This window comes from Propithecus coquereli, unplaced genomic scaffold (genome assembly GCF_000956105.1).
Source record: "Propithecus coquereli isolate 6110/MARCELLA unplaced genomic scaffold, Pcoq_1.0 Scaffold530, whole genome shotgun sequence".
Taxonomy (NCBI): domain Eukaryota; kingdom Metazoa; phylum Chordata; class Mammalia; order Primates; family Indriidae; genus Propithecus; species Propithecus coquereli.
This window is the reverse complement of record NW_012151175.1, coordinates 367,162-389,823: the sequence shown is the minus strand read 5'-3', so window position 1 is coordinate 389,823 and position 22,662 is coordinate 367,162. Positions and strand designations below refer to the sequence as shown.

Here is a 22,662-nt window from a genome sequence, read left to right as displayed (position 1 = left end):
AAAATTTTCAAATTATCTCATTTATTCTAGCATCCCCAAACAACAAATCCTTAGGAATAAATCTAATCGAAGATGTGTAAGACCTCTTACAGAGAAATCTGCAAAACATTACCGAAAGAATTAAAGGAGACATAAATAAATGCTGGTATATACCATGATTATGGATTACAAGACTCAATATTGCGAAGGCTTTTTTGAGAAAGTTGACAAGCTGATTGTAAAATTTATACACAAGAATAATGAAGATAGTCTTGAATAAGAAGACAAAATCAGAAGATTCAGTCTATCAGATATGAAGACTTACTACAAAGCTCTAGGAAATAAAGTAATGTGATACTAGCATAGACAGACGTAGACTGAGACAGAATACCGAATACAAAGACAGACGCATGCACATGTCTGTAAGTCACCTGATCTGCAGAAAAGAGCTACTGCAATGCTCTTTTCAATACATGGTACTGGATCAAGTGGTATTTGCATGAAAAAAATCCTAACTCTTCTCCCTCGCACTATACATAAAATTAATACCAGATGGATCAAAGACCTACATTTGTAAGGGAAAAAACTACATAGTCTCTAGATGATAACACAGGAGATTATCTTAATGACTTTGTGACAGGCAGAGGATTCTTAGACAGCAACCCAAAACTTTGGCCATATAAGAACAGACTGATAAATTGGACTTCATTAAAAATTAAGAACTTCTACAACTTATTAAGAAACAGCTAATTTTTATAAACAGGTAAAAGACTTGAACAAGCACTTCACACACGCACTCTCTCTCACACACACACACTCACACACATACACATGCACAAGCACGCATGCATTCACGAGATATCCAATTTATGTATCGGGGCAGATGCAACAGGCATGTGGGCCAGGGTTCCATAAAATTATTTCCTTCGTGTTTCCCTAATTGCACTCTTCAGAGGAGATCGACTTGGTGCTTTGGAGTTAGAAATGAGTGGCGTCTTGTTACAGGAAGGGAGACAGCACAGCGGATGTTCCCTTCTGAAGTCATGTGCATCTACTGAATCACTTCAAGGACTTGGTGCCCTCTCTTTCCAAGTGCAGCATAGTCTTTGCTGGCTCTGGGCCCAAGCCAGAGCTGCAGTACCTGAGCCACGTGGCGTCAGGAAAGGCCTGACTCCGACACAGCAGGGCTCGGCGCTGGCTCTGCCGTTTGCAGCCAGGAGGAGCTGGGGTACGTTACATAACTGTTCTGAGTGTTAGTTTTCGCAGGCAGGATAATGGGCCAATAATATTTACCTCAAAGATAGTTAAGGGCATTAAATGAGATGATAGATGTGAAATACCTAGCGCAGACTACGGCACGTGGAGTTTTATATGTACAGATGGAGAAGAGAGAGACGTTTTCCTGAATCTGGTTATTACTTATTTCTGCATTGGTTATTTTCAAACTTCCTGCCATTTATAGTCACAGTTCCCTGTTTCTGTTTTTTAAGAGCAATGAATGCGTGCTCCCAAAAGATGGTCATTCGTTACTGCAGGTGTTTGTGTGTCTGCACACCAGACACGGGTTAATTAGAATGCATATGGCGCCTCTTACAACGCACTAATTAGAGAGATAATGAAAACATATCGCTGGGGGTGCAGTATCTAATAATCAATACAAGCGCACTAGGCATTCCATAACAAATCAGAGAAAATCTTCTTTTTGAAGAATTACCCTGATAAGAGTCCTCTGGGTGGATCCGAGTGAAGGAAGCAATGAAACCGGCTTTGCCTCCCACGGCAGCACAGTATCGAGGGGAAAACCAAGAGTCAGTAAATAACTCTGGGTTTGAATTTCCTCACCTGAGCCAGGCTCCCTGTGACCTACGTCTTCACAGTGTCTTTGCAAAACAATTTCCTCACCTGCAGTGCTCCTTCTCATATCCCCCCCTGGAAAATTGTTACTCGTCTTGTGAAATCACACATTCATTCAATCAGAAATGTTTATAAAGCACCTAAAATGTATCAAATGCTACGTTAGGCACCAGCAATATAATGTTGAGCAAAATTATACTGTGACCTCATGATTAGATACCCAACTTCTGCACCAACGTCCCCGTAAAGCTCGCACTGTGCTGCTCTCTGCTCGTGCTTTCAGCTTTGAGTGCGCACATGGTGCTAGAACAATCTGTGAGTTTCGATGGCTATTTCCCCAGCCTGGCAGGGGGACCCAAAGCAGCAGGACTAGATCTATTAATCTTTTCTTCCCTAGTACACAGCTCGGAGTCTGACACATAGTGGGCGCTCAATAAATGTTTCTTGAATGAATTATTCATTATTCATGAGGTGTGGATACAGTTGAATCTGTTAAATTATTCTCCTAATGAATATTAGAGAAATGAAACAATTACGTTTGGGCAAATTACATCTTTTTGAAATATTCTTTGTTTTTTTCTTATTTTATTAACAGTCCTAGCAGCTGCTTTAAAAATGCTCACAAATCTAATATAAACTGTTTTTAAAGAGACGCATAGTATAAATATAGGTGAAATGATGCCTGATCAGCCTTTCCTAGTTTAAAATTATGAGAGTCTTTGAAAAAAACGGAATGAGCTTTCATTTAATTGGAAATAGCTATGTGTATAAATGATTTAATATACCGGGGCATTTGTTAAGTTTCCATAACAATCAGCAACATTCATCCAAAAAGGGGAAGCGGTGAAAGACATTCACAGAATTTGTCCCCACAGCACCGAAGTCCGGCACATCCTACAAATAAGGATAATGTTGTTTATTTAAAAACAGTACAGACCTAAAAGTGTCCTCAAGTTCACTAAAGTGTGCTGAACTGTCCTTGAAAAAATGAAAAAGAAAATAAGAAAACTTACTATTTGTGCCAAAACAGGGAGAAGAAGCCATTCTTCAAGTAAGCATAAATAGCATGAGAACTATAAAGCTAGAGAAATGTAATTTCCATCTACTTAGTTTGAAATAAATGAAATATTTTGCCTCTAGTCATCTTGCTAAAAATCGCATAGAAAAATACGGAAGAGTGAAAGCACAAAAGGTACCTACTTGGTCTGGTGTTTAGATCCTTTCAGATGGGCATGATACTGTTCTATCGAGTTTAGGGACACACTGCAGATGGTACATCTGTAATTGCGCCTCAGACCTGTGGACAACAGACAGACCTTGTTAGCTGCACCCTGTTGTCAGCCACCTGGGCAAATCCTAGCACCCCCAAAAGTCCAGGGACAGTGTCTGCGAGGACTTCTGGTCAACCCCACCAAGGACACTTCAATCCCTCCTTCCAGAGAGCAGCACAGGTCCCCTAGCAGAAGCGTGGGTAGGAATATGTTAGAAGCAGCCTACTCCATTTCTGGGCGGCTGAAAGTATTAGAGCATCTGTTTTTGAACTGGGGTGAAATGTTTCCGGAGATTGCGTAACTCAAACAAAGAAGCATTCTACTGTTTCCCTAACGCATATAGATACCGTTGGCTGTCATCTCTGCAGTGAAATTTGAGGCTCCAGAGAAAAACTCTGTTCCAATTCCTTTCTCACCTCAATGCCAGTGGCAGAATTGGAAATTCGCTTTTGACATCTCTCGTTTATGTGCTGCTTCTCGGATCATCTTATAAAATGTAAATACCCGGCAGAAGGATAATATACCAGTCTGGTTCACGTGAAGTCTTACCTTCCACTACAGCGTTTAGAAGACAATATATTCATTCCATTGTTCATTCACTTAATTAATTCATTAGTACATCATCCGCTTTGGGCCAGCTCTAGGCATTCCGAGATGAATACAATGCTCTTTGCTTTCAAGAAGTTTAGTGAAAATATTGACGGTTTTACAATATTGAGTCATACAGAGCTAACCTGTGTTAGAAAGCAGCTTCCACTAAATAACTTTAACCATCTGCCACAGATCAGAGACCCTCATTGGAACATATTCCTCCTAACAGCACGTCCCTTCAGAGCAGAGAGAAAAAAAAAAAGTCAGTCATGATCTGGAACCTTCGATTTTGATCCTGGCTCTCATCATTCCTGGTTCTGTGACGTAGGAAGTCACGGAACTGCTTTCTGGCCTCAGTGTCCTCGTCTGCAAGTTGAAGACAAGGCCAAGCACATCACTGGGTGTCCTCAGAACTACATGAATAGGACATATTAAAATGTGTAGCAGGCGAGTGCTGTTGCTATCAGTTTTCTGCAAAATTCTGCTTTACCACTGGGAAAGCCAGGACTGTACAATTCCAGCATTTTCTTCTGATTAGTGCGTAGCATTTTCTTTCTAAGAGTCAACGTTATTCTCTATTTTCCTACAAAGGAAATAGGCAGAGACTTTTTAAGAGAGAGCTGCGATAGTACTGTGAGGTCCTTCATAGAGAGCGTGGAGTCTGCCTCAGCTCCAGCCTGCGGGGACGGGACTCGGGGCCCACCCGAGAGGCTGGGAGGACCTCGGTACCCTGGGGAAGCAGCGTGCTGGGCTCCGACATCACCTGCAAGATCCCAGGGCTAGAGACTGTGTTTTGTCAGTCACCCTCATGGCAAAGCATGAGAGGTGACAGGATTGGGCCTGGCCTGTATGCTCAGAGCTTGTCAGAACAAAAGACCCGAGGAAGTTTCCCGCAGACTGTGCGCACCGCGTGTGAGAGAAGCTGACTTGAAGGTGTCTTAGATGCGACCCACAGTGGCTGCCAGAAGTCGAGGGCAATGACACCTTGGCAGGAAAATGCTGGAGGTGTCTGGCGGGCTATCCCGGTGCTTAAAGTGACCGGAGAGGAGATACTCAGCCCATCCTAAGGAACGGTGAGTCCCTGCAAAAGCTACGGAAGCGCCTCACGAGAAGCAAAATCAGTCTGCAAGCACGGCCAAGTCAAGCAGCATCGTGCCAGCTTTGTGTGTGTCCGTCAAGTACAATTTCATTTCCCTGCCTTTCTGCCTTCCACCCCGCATCGCTCCGCCCTGGAGGAACCAGGAGCCACCTATCGAGGTAAGAAAAGAAAAGCAAAAGCTCCAGGCAGAAAAGGAGAGAGAAACCCCCTACACTCTCTTTTCTCACGCCCAGAAGTCAGCCCCACACAGACCTGAGCTGGTAGAGGGGGAACTAACTTTCAATGCATTCTGGAGACTTTTAAAATTTTCTCTATCCTGGATATACCATAATTAAGGAAATGGAGGGTTTATGTGCTTAAGAAATGTGCAAAGACTCTTTACTGCTTAAAAGTGAAAATTCATTAAATGTGCCCTAGTTTCTATCCAAAAGTTGGAAAAGAATAACCCCACAGAGACAGTTTGAATAGGCAAATGGAGGATAAGAAGAAAGCACCTTACTGATTACAGCAAATCCAACGAGTCCTACTGACTGACTGTGACAGTGTTGTCCGTGACGTGAACAGGGCGCACAGCTTGCTGGGGGCAGTCGCATTCTGAAGCCCCAGCGCGCATTTCAGAGAAACCTATTTGGAACTTACGTAGTGAGCTGGCTCGGCTAGTGTGAGAACTAACTTGTTTTTGTTTCAATCACATAATTGGGCACTGACTTGACTAATTGCTCAATTATGAGTTAATTTAATTATGGGGAAAAACCACAGTGACACCGCAAATATCTGGGATCTTCTTAGGAAGCGATCTAAGAGACCCACAGCTTTCTAGGCACAAACTGCCAGTTCAGAGATAAAACAAAAAATTGCTGGCTCTACCGCCTTGAGCAGTGAATCCCAAACCTCCGCGTGTGGGTGCAGCCTCCAGTGAGCACGGTCAAATGCAGACTCCCAGGAACAGCTGGAAATTCTGATACTATAAGCTTTAGATGGGGCTTGGGAATGTACAAGAGGTTTTAGACCCTCACCCCCAACCCCACCATATAGTCACACTTTAAAAAGAACTCCATAAAATCACACTCCTTTTGGGAACATGAATTTGTCAGAATAATACTGGATCTTATTTTTTTTTAAAGCCGTTCCATAAAAACAGCTATGCTTACATTGTCTTTCCATTTCACAGGTGTGCATGACCCAGAAGATTACCTGGTCCCTAAACTCAGAGGCTGTAAGTTATCGCGCCAGTGTGTGAGTTGTTTGAATGCTCACCCAGGGCTGAGCCGTTCTCCTCTTTTATGTTTGGAATCAGAATACGAAAACCAGCTCCAGGCTTTACTCCCTCCAGAGTTCTCCATCAATCTTGTCATAACAAATGGCAACTACTATTTATATGGGTCCTCTTCATACTATAGGCTAATCAAAGGTCTCCTCATAATAAATGGGAGGTCAGCTTAGCAATGGGCATAAATATTTACATTTTTAAATGGGCATTTTTAAGAACTCCAGCAAATCTTAAAAATTATTCTGATCTGTTGCTTTCCATAATAGTTCTCATGCTCTGCAGCCAGAGGCGTGGGCAGGAAATATTTGGCACTGTATTGCAATGCAAACTACAGGGATTACAAACTGGAAAGTCAGAGCACATAAACAAGAACAAAGGCAAAGAAGGGGTAGAGAGTCCTCCTCCACATATGACACCACATCCTGGGAGCTTAGTGCTTTATTAATGCTCAGTTGAAGTCCTAATTACTTTGGAATTACGTGTCTCTTTTTTTCCTTCGAGAACTAGAGAATCTTATTGTTAAACCACAAATGCTAACTTTCTTATTCATTTTCAGCACAATACCATGTTGAGAGAATTCTAAAACCTTTGCAGACCTAAAGGTTATTTCTGCAGGATTGCCTGATATGTGCTAGAAAAATACAGTCCCTGCATGCAAGGAGCCGATACAGTCCCACTGGAAAGAGGAGGCCTGTATACAATCAGCAATGTTGCAAGGCAGACCATTAAAAGTACGGCAGTGAGGATGAAGTGAAATGTTAGAGGAACTAGAGAAGATTGTTTCTAACTCAAAGCATCTGGAAAAGCTCGAAGATGCATCAGTTTCATATTTATATTTCCTAGTATGATGTTTGCAAAACAGATGGTCCTGAAGCGTTTCGCTGTCTGTGACTACTCAATGTGTCTTTTCAAGTCTAGCAAAGCTAGACGTCCTCACGACTTCAACTGCATCTACTCTACATTAGAGAAACATCATTGAGCCTTTATTATGGTGTCATACATTTTGCTGAATGTCAAAAACATAGGCGAGAAGAAGACAGGCAAGTACATTTTCTTATGCAGCTCATCAAAGAGAGAAACTTGTAAGCAAATGTAAAAACGTAAGTAAGGGTTGTGAAAGTGTCACACAGGAAGTAAACAGGATAATGCGAAAGAAAGCAAATGGGACAGAGAGTGATTTTTGAATAGTGCAGTCAAGAGAATTCTCTGGAAAGTATGAAATGAGGCCAGAGGACGATAGCCTGGGATGTGAAGAACTGGTGTGGGGTTTTCCGGGGAGAGTAGACAGTAAGCAGAGAGGGCTAGAGGGGAAACAGGCTTGAACTGCTCAAGGAACAAAAGGTAGTGAATGAAAAGACAGAAAGAAACAAACAACCCTGTTAATCCAAAATTCTATATCCAACAAAAATATACTTCAAAATTGAAGGTGGACCAAGAACATTCTCAATAAACAAAAACTAAGAGAAGAGTTTGCCAACCAATGTGTACTACAGAAATGCGATACATAGGTCTTCAGGTAGAAGGGAAATAACACCAGATGTGAACCCAAATCTACAAGAAAAAAATGACATCAGACATCTTCGATATGTACATATCTATATTTTAAAATTCCTCATAATTTATTTGAAGACAGCAAATAATTTAAAGCAACAATTATAATAGTGTATTATTGTATTATGGCATTTATAATGTATACACATGTACAATATATGACAGCAAATGCTCAAGAATAGGTCAGAGTAGAACAATGTTGTTGAAAGATCATTATATTTTACATGCAATGGTACCATATTAACTCTAAATCAACAGTGATAAGGATGTATATTGCAATCCCTTAGAACAACTGCTAAACAAATATAAAGAAAGAAAACTAAAAAGCATACAGAGAAAATAAAATAGAATAATAAAAAGTATTTGACTCACCCAAAAAAAAGGGCAGGAAAGGAGAAATGAAAAAACAGAAAAAAGATGGAACAAATAGAAGACAAATACCAAATGATAGAGCTAAAATTCAACCCGATCAATAATTACATTACATATAAATGGATTAAACTTTTGAGTAAAAGGCCAAAACTGCCAAATTGGATAAAAAGATCCAAATATTCACTGAATTCAAAAGATGCACTTTGTACACTTATAGGTTGAAAGTAAAAGGATAGAAAATGACATAGCATGAAAACAGCAAGTTTAGGCAAGTGGAAGTGCCCACATTAACATCAAACAAAACAGGATTCATGGCAAAACATTTTGCCAGAGAGAAAGATGTTTATAACAATAAAGAAGGAAATTCAACAGGAGAACCTAATAATTCTAAATATAATTTGGCTAACACCAAAGATTAAGGATATCTCCCAACATACATTAAAATTAAGAATTGATTATAGATTTTAATGTAAAATCTGAATTATAAAGCTTCTAGAAAAAATATAAACTTGGATTTCTTAGGAAACAAAATGTATTGATCACTAAAAAGTGATAAATTGGATTTTATAAAAAGAAAAAGCTTCTACCTATAAAAGACGCCATTAGGAAAACAAAAAGGTAAGCACTGCTTGGGAAAAAATACTTGCAATACATATATTGGATACAGGACTTGTATCCAGAATGTATAATGAACTCCTACAAATCAATAATAATAAAAAAAAAAACCTAATTTTTTTAAAGGGCACAATACTTGATTGGCTATGTCACAAAAGAAGATAAGAAAAAGTGTTCAGCCTCATTTGTCACCAGAGAAATGCAAATCAAAATGATTAAATACCATCTCGCACACATCACAAATGCTGACACCAAGCAAAATAATATCAAATGGAAATGACCATGTGGAACAAGTGAGATTTCACACGTTACTGAAGAGATTATGACAGTACAACTACTTTAGAAAACCAATTGATAGTTTCTTACAAAGTTAAGCGTGGATCTACCCCATGATTAATAATGTCTACAAGTACAAATTCTACCCAAGAGGGAAAAAAGTGTAGTATTTTTTTAAAAAGATTTTTACAAGAATGTTTCTAGCAGCTTTATTCAAAATAGCCCAAAACTCAAAAGAATCCAAATGTCCATCAACATCAGGATTGATAAACAAATTATTGTGTATTCATATGATGGAATAATGCTCGGAAATTTAAAAAACCTACTGATCACTGAGACAACATAAATGGATCTGAAATACCTAATGTGTTGGCAAAGCAGTCAGGTACCAGAGCACACACTGTGAGAACACGTTCATGGAAAACTCAGGAACAACAAATCTGTTTTGTGTTAATAAAACTCAGAACAGTTCTGCTTTTGGGGAAATGGGAATTGGCTGGAATGGTACAAAAGGGAATTTTCTAGAGTAATGAAAATATTCTGTATCTAGATTTGGGACGGTAGTTTACCAACATTTATCGCATTGTATGCTCAAGATCTGCACATTCCACGGAATTAAAGAAAAGTTAGATGATGTAGTTCTCACAAAAACCTCAGCAAACTGGAAGCTTCAGTTTAGCGAGTTTCTGTTCTTTTTACTCCCTGCAATTTCTACTGTTTTGCCTTCATAGAAAGTACACTTCATATTCATACTGATGCTTTGCCAACCTTGCAGCACTCACAGAAATATTTACATATGTTCTGTATGATAATGTTCACTAAAGTCAGAACTGTTTTGAAAGATAGTTAATAACATAAAAATAAAAACAATAAAGTATTTTTTTTAAGTTCTCTCTCCCATTTCTTAAACATCCATTAATCAGACTGTCCCTTATGTGGATTTGTCATCTTCCAGCGTAAAAGAAAAGCTAATACCAGCCACAATTAAGCACTGCTGTGCTCACTTTACCCAGTTGGTCATTTACATTCACAACACCTTAAGAGCAGACATGATTTTTACACTGATTTCACGGAAGAGGAAACTGAGGTACAGAAACTTGCTCAGAATCGCCAAGCTAGTGGGAGACAGAGCTGGGTTTTGAACCTGTGCCTTCCAACTCAGGACTGCACTCTCCTCTCACTGTGCACACGGCCCCAGGACAGGCGCCAGGACTAGAGTCACAGAAGTTGGAGAGGCCCTTGAGGATCATCGAGTCCAGTATTCCCACACCTGTCCATCTGGCAGGTGAGAATCAAGTCGGAGTTGCTAGAAACACAGATTCCAGGTCTTATCCCCCGAGGACTGTGATTCAGTAAGTCTAGATTAGAACAGAGAAACCTAAATGTTTTAAACTGCAAGGTCTGAGGAAACCATGGGTCTAATCCAAAACCCCACATGGGATGCAGGAACTTTTTGCATCTCTGACAAGCAGAATTGATCTCTGTACTTGCCCTGACCGCCGGCGGCGTGGCTGGCACTTGGAGGCTGCTCTTTCTGAAGTGCAGCTGATGTCTCTCCATGGCGGGAGCTTGGCCTTGTGTGGGTCCCCAGCACAAGTTTATTCCCACATCTTCAAACACATCAAATACTTGAAGAAAGTTACCGTGTCCCCTCAGGCTTCGTTTACCAGGCTGAAGTCCACTGGCATTTGCACAGTGTTCTTCCTGTAACGCGCATTCCAGTTTCCCGGGTCGTCTCCACCACACCTTCTGGATGGCAGGAAACTTGACTCTCTTAAGCTACGACCCTCACACTGAAGGGCAAGTCCCTACTGTGGCCTCCTCAGTGCAAAGCAGAGGAGGACAGGAGGTGAGAGACCTCTACAGGGAGAACTACAGAACACCGAGCAAGGAAATAGCACAGGATGTAAACAGGTGGAAAACCATGCCATGCTCGTGGGTCGGCAGAATCAACATTGTTAAAATGTCTATACTACCCAAAGTGATCTACAGATTCGATGCAATCCCTGTTAAAATACCAACATCATTTTTCACATATCCAGAAAAAATAATTCTACGCTTCGTATGGAACAAGAGAAAAGCCCAGATAGCCCTTGTACACTATTATTTCTGTCAATACCTTTCAGGCTTTGTATATAAATGTGTGTGTGTGTCTGTGTGTGCGCGTGTGTGAACCCGGACACACTGCAATCTGTACTCATGTGGAACCTGTCATCAGTCAATTCCCCTAAGTGCTTTTTACACAGGTTTCTGCCAAGCCAAACCTTCACTTCCTCCACCTCTGTACCTGATTACTTAGATGTTCCTGTTTGTCCTCATTAGGTTCCAGCTCAACGAGTTCTACCTCTTCCTCTAGGGGTAGCAGCCATTCAGCTCATGTGTCAGTTACGTGTCAATTATGATTCGTTGGTAGTAGCTGCCTAGAGTCCCTGAAAAGATTATGAGCCCCACCCAGCGATAGGGAAAGGACACCATTGTCACAAGCCACGTCTTTCTGTGGTGGTGGGGGGCGGTGCTAGTGGTGGGCTTTTCACGTCTGTACCGTTCAAGCTCCAGCACGACAACATCGACTGTAGAAAAGTTGGGGCAAAGAGCACACTGGTAGACCAGGGACTCGTCAACACATAGGGGCCATTTAATGCCCCAGGGATGGTTAGATCACCCGTGGAGGTGGTGTAGGTAAAGAGAAGAAAGTTCAGGAGAGTGCAGGAGCAGTTAGCACAGCCTGATGCCAAATTGTTGCTGATTTGCTCTCTCACGTTGGTATGTGGGGCAGGAGCCAGGCCCACAGGCACCTCCAGCTCCCTCCGCATCTCCCTCTGCCGTGTTGTGGGGTCCTGGGCCAGCCACGTGCGCAGGCGCCTGCTGCAAGGACCCAACCCAGCCTGCAGGTCCCCTGTCATGGAGGCACCAGGCACTCAGACACAGACTCAGTCTCGAGCTTGCCTTTGCTCCTCCCTACCTCACCACCCCTCTTCCTTCCTGGCTGCTGCTCCAATGCTGGATGCAGGAAAAAAACAAAACTAAACAAAAACAAAAAGCAAACAAACAAAAAAACAGCCTTATATTGACTGTCTCGCCAGCTCCCGAAATTGCATAAGATGTAATCCTCATAATAAAGTTTTTACTCTACTTCGATCATGGTGGTTTGCTCTTCTCATCCTAGCCTAACTGATAGAGAATTTGCTGGTATCAAGGAAGCCAAGAGAATAAACCTTTTCTAAAAGGATGAACAGGTTGTTATTATCATATTTAATCCTCAAAACATGTTATTAGCTAATGTTAGCTAATAACATTAGCTAATAACAAATTAGCTAATGTTATTAGCTCTTTTGACAGATGAGAAAACCATGGTTGAAAGACACTAAAGTCATCGAACTAGTAAGTGGAAAAGTCAGATCTGAATCTATTTATTTTTCATTTCAAAATTAGTTATCTTAATTACTACACTAGGGCTTTTACAAGAAAAACTGGAGTGAGGGAGGGGAAGTAAAAGAACCCTGTTTTCAAAAATAAAAAAACCTTATTTTGAACTAATATATGAAATATTAGGTCATTAAATAGGAAATGTCTAATTTTGAATCAAAGTTTAGTTTATTACATCTCAAACAAGAAGCAGTACAATTAATCAAAGAGTGTGCCTAAACCATGAACACAGTTTTGCCATCTTAACGGTAGCTTGCTTCTGCCAACAGCCAAGAAGCCTGGAGAGCAAGTGACAATGAAATCGCAAAAGGCGTTTTCCACAGCTTGTTGAGAATTGAATATTTTTCCTCCCAGGTGGTCCAAAGCCTGGAAGAAGGGGTAGTCAGTTGGTGCAAGGTCTGGTGAATACAGTGGATGACAGAGAGTTTCCAAGTCCAGCCTCTGTAGTTTGAGCAGCGTTGTTTGTGTGACATGTGGTCAAGAGTTGTCTTGCAAGAGGATTGGCCTGTCTCTGTTGACTAATCTCTGCTGCTTAATCAAACCATCCTCGTCATTTTATCCAGTTGGCTACAGGAGACATCTGCTGTAATCAATGGACCAGGTTTCATGAAGCTGTAGTGGATAATACCAGCGCTGGACCACAAAACAGACATCATTAGCTTTTTTTGATGAATATTCAGTTTTGGACTGTGTTTCGACACTTCATCTTCATCCAACCATTGTGCTGAATGCTTGTGATTGTCAAAAAGAATCCATTTTTCATTGCACATAACGATATGGTGTAGAAATTGGTTCACCTTTATGTCGTGACAGCAAAGAAAGGCAAGCTTTGAGACGATTTCTCTTCTGATGCTCGTTTGATTCATGCAGAACACATCTATCCAGCTTCTATACCTTGCCCATTTGTTTCAAGTGGTTCAATATTGTTGGAATAGTAATGTCAAACCTTGCCGTTAATTCACACGTAGGTTGAGATGGATTTGCTTCCACTACAGTTTTCAGCTCATCATTATCCACCTTGGTCTCAGGTCGCCCACATGGCTCATTTTCAAGATTAGAATCACCAGAACAGAACTTCTTAAACCATCAACGTGCTGTGTTCATTAGCCACATCCTTCCCAAACAATTGGATGATATTTTGAGCTGTCTGTGTAGCACTGGTTTCATGATGGAACTCATATTCAAAAATAACACAAATTTTTGACTTATCCATGGTTTCACAAAAATTGCTCTAAAAAATGTGAAAGATAATCATAAGCCAATGTGTACATTTAAAAGACTGAGGATGTACCTTCATAATAGGAAAAAAAACCAATAAGTGTCAAAGTGAAATGTCAGAGATATCAACTGTCAAACTTAGTACTTAAGGAAATCAGATATTCATACTTAATGACCTAACAGCTAAAGCATGGCTGTTCTGGTTGAAATACGGGTTAAGGGTCTGGAACAACAATCAGTTTTTCCCATCAATTCCAAGCACAGCACTTAGGATATCCCAAGTAAGGGACCACCACAGTTTGCCATGACACCCTTATAAGGATAATATTAGGGCTGCAGGCACATCAATCTCAGACTTGCACAAGGGACATGGCTCTTCCCTGGGGCGTTAGTTTAAGGAAGGCTCACTGAAGTCAGGGTTTGCCACAGCCCAAGCTGAAGAGCCTGCTGCTATGACTCCACACAACAGTCATTCCAAAGTACAGGATGTTTAAACGCATAGCCTTCTGAATTCATCCCACTGCCTGCAGGCAGAGACTGCAGGGTACCAAACAGTCAATTAAACAAAGAACACACATTTTCTGAAACAATTCTTTCTCTATTTAAATAGTACATATGCAAAGCTATGAAAATTGAATCAGGAGGCAAATGGCTTTGCATCTTCAAAAGCTGTTTCCAAACAAACAAAACCTAAAGCTAGGGAATAAATTTATTCTCCGTAATTAAAAGACAATTTTAGCATTGTTGGATGCCTGACCCAAGAAAGGGCTGGAAAATTGTTACCCTACTGTGAAAATTCAGATGGGACAGAGCAGATCATTCTAAATATTTAAAGAGTTGTTTTATTGGAAGAAGGTTTAGATATGTTCTGTATGGCAGAGAACAAATGGCAGATTTTTGCACTTTGAGAAAATCAACCCTCATACAACCTTTATTTCGGTCTGGGAGAAGATCACCATAGCGAACTGTAAGCAGCCAAAGGAATTGAATTGTTTTTTGTTGTTGTGATCTGAATTGTATTTAAAAAAAAAAAAAAAACACAGAAATAAGCAGACCCACTCTGACGTAATCTATTCATTTGAATTGTACTCAAATGATCTTTAACCATCATATTAAACAGCAACATATGGGGAAGTTTCTTCTTGGTCAGGATGATGATGTGATGCAAACGGAAATTCATAGAACGTGGTATGTGCTTTTTCCTTTATGGCCAATGGCAGTGCCGTAGATCTCAGTGGATATAGGCAAACTGTAATACAGCAAAGAATTTTTTATGTACATTGTTTTCATAAAATTCATTTTTTCTAGAACACAGTGTTTGATTACAGATTGCTTTATGCCTGAAACGGATTGTGTGCAGAACCCGAAGCTGTGGATTATGGCATCGAGTCCCACGATGGGCTAAATTAAAGCTCAAACAGTTGCTTGTTCCTATCGGAGGTGGTGGAAAGCGGCGCATATGCAGCGCAGAGTGAGCGAGTCTAGTGGCCTGCCTCCTCCCGTCTCCGCTTGCCCTGCCACGGTGCTCCCTCCACTCTCTCTCACGTCCTCCCAAGGCTTGGAGATGCTCGGCCCCTGCAGTTTCCTGTCGATAGTCGTGATGGACCATATTTCCCTCTTAGCTGCATCAGCTGAAGACACAGTGACTGTCAGCTCCTCTAGGAGTCCTAACGCATCTTCGCCAACCTTGGCTTGGAGCGGCACCTGCTGCCTGGGCAATCGAGAGGCCCAGGGAAGTGCGCGCAGCACTGGTGGTGATTTTCAAGACTGAAGGACACAAAGTTGAAAAGTGGACGGCAAAAATGTCTAAATGTCACTATTTCCTTTTAATTACTTAATAAATCAGGCTGTGTTCTTTCCCGCTTTCCCTCCCTGTCACTTGCAAGCGAGCTGTCTGCTGAGAGCCCAGGCAGCACCTTCTGTGTCCCTCTAGCTCCTTGGTAACCCTGCTCCCCACTTGGAGACGTGTCTCTTACAGCCAGGTCCTTACCTTGCTTTCGGGAGCCAGACAGCCAAATTTTGTGTTACGTTTTGGCTGCATGCTGCTTCCTTGCATTATTGGCCTTTTAACAGAGATATTTGAAATGAGGCAGTCTTCAACAGTAGAAGAAAACACCTTTAAAGGTAGGATTTTGGGCGTGGCCAGTTGGGGGAGAGAGCTATGGAGACAGGGGCCCTCGAGTCACCTCCAATCAGCCCCAGGGCTGCCTGCCCTGCCTGGCACCTGAGCCACCCTGACACTGTGCCCTGACATCTGACAGCCCCACTGTGACTTTCGTAAGGGATTTTTCTGTGGGACATGTGACAGGAGACCTCACAATTTAATATAATTATCCCAGTGGCCTGACCTATTTATAGAAACACACCTGACCTCATTTAATTTACCATGTAACAGAGGATAACAGAATTCACAAATTATGGATAGGAGAAACTGTTGATATTTAGAAAGCAAAAACATTGTATGGAGTCCAGAAAATGACTATAACTTAATACTTTCCACATATATCAGGCCTACGAATAAGAGGGAGACAAAAGAAATGAAAGAATAAAACACTCATCTATAGATGATTTTCATGGAGAGGAACTTCATATTTCCCCTTTTTCATCCTACTCATGTTATTTAACGCTTATGTGTCTCCTGTCCCTAAACTGGAGATAATGCCTGTGCCTACTCAGAGAGTTCATATGAAAATTAAATGAGTAAACGTAGGGAGACAACTCAGAAAAGAACAAAACACCTCGACAAATGTAAACTTTGATTATTATTTTTGATCACGATGGGCTTTTGCCTTGGACAAAAAAAAGAACTAACTCGTGAGTGGGACATTTCATAATAACTTAGTATTCTAGAAAGAACACTCATTTTTGGCGTCTTCAGGCATATTCAAATCATCCTGGCAGGCTGCCTTCTCTACAGATGCTATTTATACACACCTTGACAGGTCAAATGCATCCTTCTATACTAATCATCTTATATTTGCTTGGCATAGAGTTGAATGGAAAATTGTCTCTATTCTTCATTTTTAAAAATTTTTGAAAACGTGGAAGATATGACATTACACGAACTGCTTCTAAGAAAGCTGTTGACACAGTGGATCTCAATATATCTCGCCTGCTTTGTTCTTAAATTGAGTGATTGAGGCTATTGAATAGGTAATTAGCAAAGTTCATAAATTAGATAAAAAGGAAAAAGCACAAGGGTATGTTGGAAGTCATGTAATTGCATGTTTTTTATTTTTAAGGCGAGAACTCAAGGATCCATCAGAAAGACTATTGTTTTCTTCTGTCAACAGCCTCTGCTGACAATGTCACTTGTTCTCCAGGGTCGGCGTGAATGCTGAGCAAGCAGCAGCTTTGGTGAGCGTGGCAATGCCTTTCCAACTATTCAGACCGATTTCCCAGTAGACTTTGATGTTTGATGCACCCAAATAGAAAAAAAAAATATAGGTATTTATACACACAGTCACATGTTGCTTAACAATGGGGATGTGTTCTGAGATGCATCATTAGGTGATTTTGTTATTGTGTGAACATCAGAGTGTACTTGCACAAGCCTAGACAGCATAGCCTACTACCCACCTAGGCTGCATGGCGTGGGCTGTTGCTCATCGGCTACAAACTCTACACCACGTCACTGTACTAAATACTGTAGGCAACTGTAACACGATGGTATTTGTGTATCTAAATATACCTAAACTTAGAAAAAATACAGTAAAAATAGGCTATAAAAGATTTTTAAAAATAGTACACCTGTACAAGTACTTACCATGAATGGTGCTTGCAGGACTGGAAGCTGCTCTGGGTGAGTCGGTGAGTCAGTGAGTCAGCAAGTCAGTGGTGAATGAACGTGAAGGCCTAAGTCTAAGACATCACTGTACACTCCTGCACATTTTATAAACACTGTACAGTTAGGCTGCACTAAATTTATAATTGTTTTAAATTTATTTTTCTTTCTTCAGTTAATCTTAGCTTACTATAACATTTTTACTTATAAACTTTTAAAATTCTTAAAAAATTTTTGGTACTTCTGTAATAACAATTTAAAACACACATGCATTGTACCACTGAGCAAAAACATTTTCTTTCTTTGTATCCTTATTCTATAAGCTTTTTCTATTTTTAAAATATTTATCTTTTTTTATCGTTTAGACATTTTTGTTAAAAACTAAGACACAAAACACATTAGCTTAGGCCTGCACAGGGTCAGGATCACCAAGATTCACCAGGTGACAGGAACTGTCCCCTCCATTATGACCTTATGGGAACACTGTCATATACACTGTCTGTTATTGACCGAAACGTTGTTATGCGGTGCGTGACTGTGTGTGCATATATCTGTTCAATGCTCGCTATTATTCAAGGATTTGTATTTTCGAGTCTGTCAGTTCCCTGGAATTTATTTGTAATCCCCAAATCAACAGAGCAGCCCACGTGCACGTTCCCAGCGGAGGCTGAACGAGGCAGCACTGCCTCCTGTTTCTGCTCACCCACGAGACACAGGGGACAAAGACAGCAGGGGACAGAACGTGTGGTGCAGGAAGCCTCAGCTTTGGGGCCAGCTGGCTGGAGGTTAAACCCCAGCGCTGGCACCTGTTAGAGGGGTGGCCTCAGGCAAGTCACAGTGCTTCTGAGCCTCATTTTCTCTTTTGTAAAATCAAGAAAATAGAAAATACCAGAATGAGTTGTTTTTAGGGTTAAGATTATAATCTGTACGAGATATGGGGGTGGATGGATGGATGGATAGACAGGCAGACGGACATATTTCTCCTGGGAGCAAACATAGGTATCGGCCAATTCAGTGTTTGGGGGTGGGGATGCCTTTGTAGGAGGCAGCTATGGTGGACCAGGTGCACATATGTGCACATTCCGCGCGGGCAGCGAAGATGACATGCCACCCAATGACTTTGGCCGTTGGGCTGAAACACTGACAGGGTCCCTCTAACTGCTGTGTGGAGACTTGCCCGAGGGGACTCTGGTGGGACCAAGAACATTAGCCGGGAGGCTGGGGTGGGGCCAGTTGCAGTAATGCAGACGGGAAATTACAGTGGCCTGGGCTAGGACGGGGGCCCAAAAAAGCACTCGGTGCCGAAAATGAGGTTAGAATATCCCCTTCCCTGCCCACCACCCCCCAAAAAAGAAGAAAAGCAGGAGAAATTTAACTGCCAAGTGTCCACATGTCTGAAACCAAGCCAGGCCTCTCCCATTCAAAGCTGCCCCCACAGTCCTCTGCACCCCGTTTCCAGCTGGCAGCGCCAAAACTTGAGAGTCATTCTCGAATCCTTTTCAACACCGCCCAGTTCAGAGGCACATTCTATTCTGGATCTTTAAACCAGATCCAGAATCTACTTTTACATTTTTAAAAACATCGCTCTAATTGTGGTAGAATACACATAACGTACAATTTACCATCTCACCCATTTTTAAGAGTTCGTTTCGGCAGCATCGCCTACATGCACATTACTGTGCAACTGGCGCCACCACCCAGCCACAGAACTCCTTCATCCTGTGACACTGCTGTTCTGTCCCCAGGCATCCTAACCGTCCTTCCCCTCCCCCTTCGCCTGATGGCCGCCATTCCACTCTCCGCTCCTGTGAGCTTGAGTCCCCAGTTACCTCACGTAAGTGGAATTATACAGCAGAGTGTGGGTTTGTGTGACTGGCTCGTTTCACTTAGTACATTGTCCTCTAAGTCCATCCATGTTGCGGCATATGTCACAGTTTCCTTTCTTCTTAAGGCTGAACAGCACCCCATTGTGCGTACGGACCAGACGTGCTTCTCCAGTCACACTCCAACGGACACGTGGGTCGTTTCCATGCTGTGGCTGCTGTGCACACGGCTGCATGCAAATGTCTTTCAGTTCTGTGAGGTATGTACCCCGGAGTGGGATTTCTGGATCAAACGGACCCAGAATTATTCTTGACACCTCTGCTGCTACCACCCTACCAAGTCCCATGGACCTAGGTCCGTTATTTAACATCTGAATCATTGCAACTGGCCTCTGCCCCAGACTCCTGCTTCTGCCCTTGTTTTCCTTCAGACAGGCCTCAGCAGTCAGAGGGAGCTTGTTAAGGGTCCAATGGCTTCCCAGGCAAAGACAAAGTCATCACAGTGGCCTGTCAGTGCTCTCACTGCCTGGACATCCCTGGTCGCCTCTGCCTCCCCTGGAGCCACTCTCCTGCTCTCCAAGTCTGCTCATCTCCCTGATACGGACACGGCTCACCCTCAGCTCCTTCCTGTCGTCCTTCAGATGTCACCTTCTCAGTGAGGCCTTTCTTGATTCTCTTGCTAAACCACAAACCTCAACCCCACTGCCTGTTTTATATCATCCTTCTCCATAGCACTTAGCACCATGTAACATGTTATATATTTCACTTTTAATAAAAATGTTCTGCAGTGCTGCCTTAAAATCTAACATTCGAAAAGGCAGATATTTTTGTCTCTTGTTAACTCTTACACCTCCAAGCCCAGAGGAGAGCTTGACATACACAGGCACCCCACAAGTGTTTGTGCGGATGGATGGATGAACAAATGAAGTGAAGAACCCTTCAGAGGTCATGCAGATAAGTTGAACTCTGAAGAAATGCTTAATCTTGACAGAAATAGCCAAATGGTTCCTTCTTTTTGGTTACCTGGATGGGAAAATTCATTGCGCTATTATTCGAATTTCATGGCAATTTAAAACCAATGCTTATGGATGAGGGAGAAGTTTCAAGAGTAACTATACTGCCTCTCTTCCTCCCACCAAGAATTGAATCTGCCTTCCCAAAAGGAAGTGTCGGAAGGGGCAAAGAGTATGTGCATTTTTAAAACTCCCTGAGTTTTATGATATAGGGTTATCCATAGTTTGGCAAAAAAGAAAACACATAATTCAGTGTTTTTTTTTCTCACATGCCAGTATGTAAGTGATATTCTTATTCTGAACATGAAAGTAGTGTACAATGTATATTTTAAAGTCTACAATGAATTTATTTTGGAATTCTGTGTGAACATGTACAGTAAAATCAATGAAATATTAGTCCTAGAATTCAATGAGATAAAATCCCAACAGCTAGAAAGTGCCTCCTTGATGTTCCAGTGGACAGTTTTCAGGTAGAACTATCACCGGATGTTCAGACTGTTCCAGGGCTTTTTTCTGAGCAGCCAATGCAGATGACTGATATTTAGTCAACAGCTGCAATTTGGGGGGATGGGAGAGTTTGACTGCAAAACAGTTAATTCAATAAGACAAACAGACACCGTCAAATCAATCACGAGTTCTAAATTTAAGATTTTCTGAACTACAAAGGTCTGGCATTGACCTCTATTCTGAAATGAAATCTGAGGGTTCCAGGTTCCCTCACTGTAATTTCTTTCTTCTCCTTCTCTCTCTCTGATTCCCGTTACACTTTGTCTAACACTGTGTCCTCTGGTGCTGCAAGCCCCTGGCGAACAAGGACTGATTCATTCATGAATTTCTAACAGGGTCTGGCACATAGGCCTTCAATGTCAGTCTACAACGAAGGTTAATTAGTAGAACTCTAATTGTTACATATATACACATACATATAAACACACACATATACATGCACATACCCACATATATTTACACATGTAGATATACATGTATATACTCAAATGTTTTCTACACCAACTTTCACAAAGTTGAAGAGCTAAATTTTCTAGGTAAAATTGGAAAACTTAACCAATGGAAGGCTTTCCTAGTAGTGAAGGGGTCTCCTTTGAAAGCTGAGATTCTCTTCTCTTTGGGAAACCCAGGGAACGCCGTATATGATGATACACCGTCTTGGGGCAACGTCGGCTTCCTCTGAGCCTAAGAGTGGGCATCCTCTCAGCGCTGTGGAAGCCCGTGGCTGTGCGGTGCCCCGTGCAGCTTTCTCTCCCAGGCCTATGCTCAGGGGCAGGTCGGGGGGGTGGGCTGAAGACCTTAGAAGGGGCGCATGAGGTGGGGCGTTGCTGGAGTGTGTGCGGCGCAAGGGGGGTTAGGCGGATGGCATCCGCGTCACCCAGCCCAGGGGAGTCTTCAGTTCCCAGCGCAAGTCCCTTCTTCTGCCTGCCTTCCTCACCACAGGTGCCTGAGTCATCCTCTGGATGCTTTGACCGTGACTGTCTCTACTAACCAGGCGGGGTTTGGAACTCCTCGTGACCCTAATCCATTCAAGCTCGTTTATTCCTGTGCTTGCATTTCCCCATTTAAACTAAACTGCTTCATGTCCACTTCATGCCACTGCACAGCCGCATCTCAGGACCGTATCCCGTTACCTCTCCAGAGCTGCGGGAGCCCTGCTCCCCAGGCCGCGCGCGCGTGCATGTGTGTGTGTGTGTGTGTGTGTGTGTGTGTGTGTGTGTGTGTGTACATACAGGGGACGGTCGGGGGGATGGCAGGTGAAGGATGGATGGAGAAAGCTCTTTTTTGCCTTATTTCCATAAATTAGCCCAATCTGCAACTTCTCAACATCTATTATTCCTCTTAAGACAAAAGTCAACAGATAAGGAAGGTGAAATTTCTCTTGCATTCAGATATTTGGTTATTCTGACCTCCTTTCTAGCCTGAGCCATGCTGACTTCTGTTTCTAAGTTTTACCAAGATAAAAATGGACCATGAAAGCATTTCCACGCCACTCTGTACAGGGCGTAGGCAGGATCCAGCCTATGTGGTCTCTCCACTCCTCCACGGGGAGCCCGACCTCACCGCGGCTCCGCCTGGCCCTGGGCAGACGCGGGCCCCGTCCTGACCTCAAGCAGAGGGAGTGAGGCAGTTCTAACCTGCACCCCAGGGCTGAGCGGTGAGTCACGCTGGTGATTGTCCACCTCTGCCAGGGTGCCCAGTCCTGACAGTAGCCCTTGTGAGGGGCTCATAGGGTCTAGGGCACCAAACCTGGCTCCTCTCCGAGTCCGTAAACCGATTCCTGACTTGGCCCTGGTGCCTGAGCCCTTGTGCTGGAGAAGCGCTCACTTCCTCCTGTCAGCCCACACTGCTGGCCCGACCCATCCCAGCTGTCCCCAGACAGAGACCAGCGGGCTGCTTTGTCCTTCTCTGAAGCCACAGGACCCCACCAAGGCAGAAAAGAAGAATCTTTTGTCCCCCAGCCGGATGGGTTTGGAAAAAAAGTCTGCTGTTCTGTCTATACCTGAGCACTTA

The 22,662-nt window shown here is 42.5% G+C and overlaps 1 protein-coding gene across 2 annotated transcripts in view; it reads right to left on the bottom strand.

Moving 5' to 3' along the window:
* Nucleotides 1-22,662, bottom strand: part of ZMAT4 (zinc finger, matrin-type 4) — a 255,428-nt gene that overhangs the window by 45,127 nt on the left and 187,639 nt on the right. For both annotated transcript variants that reach the window (XM_012657146.1, XM_012657145.1), the window contains one exon: nucleotides 3,034-3,130. In XM_012657146.1, the coding sequence (XP_012512600.1) occupies nucleotides 3,034-3,130 (97 nt within the window). The remainder of the gene's footprint in view (nucleotides 1-3,033; nucleotides 3,131-22,662) is intronic.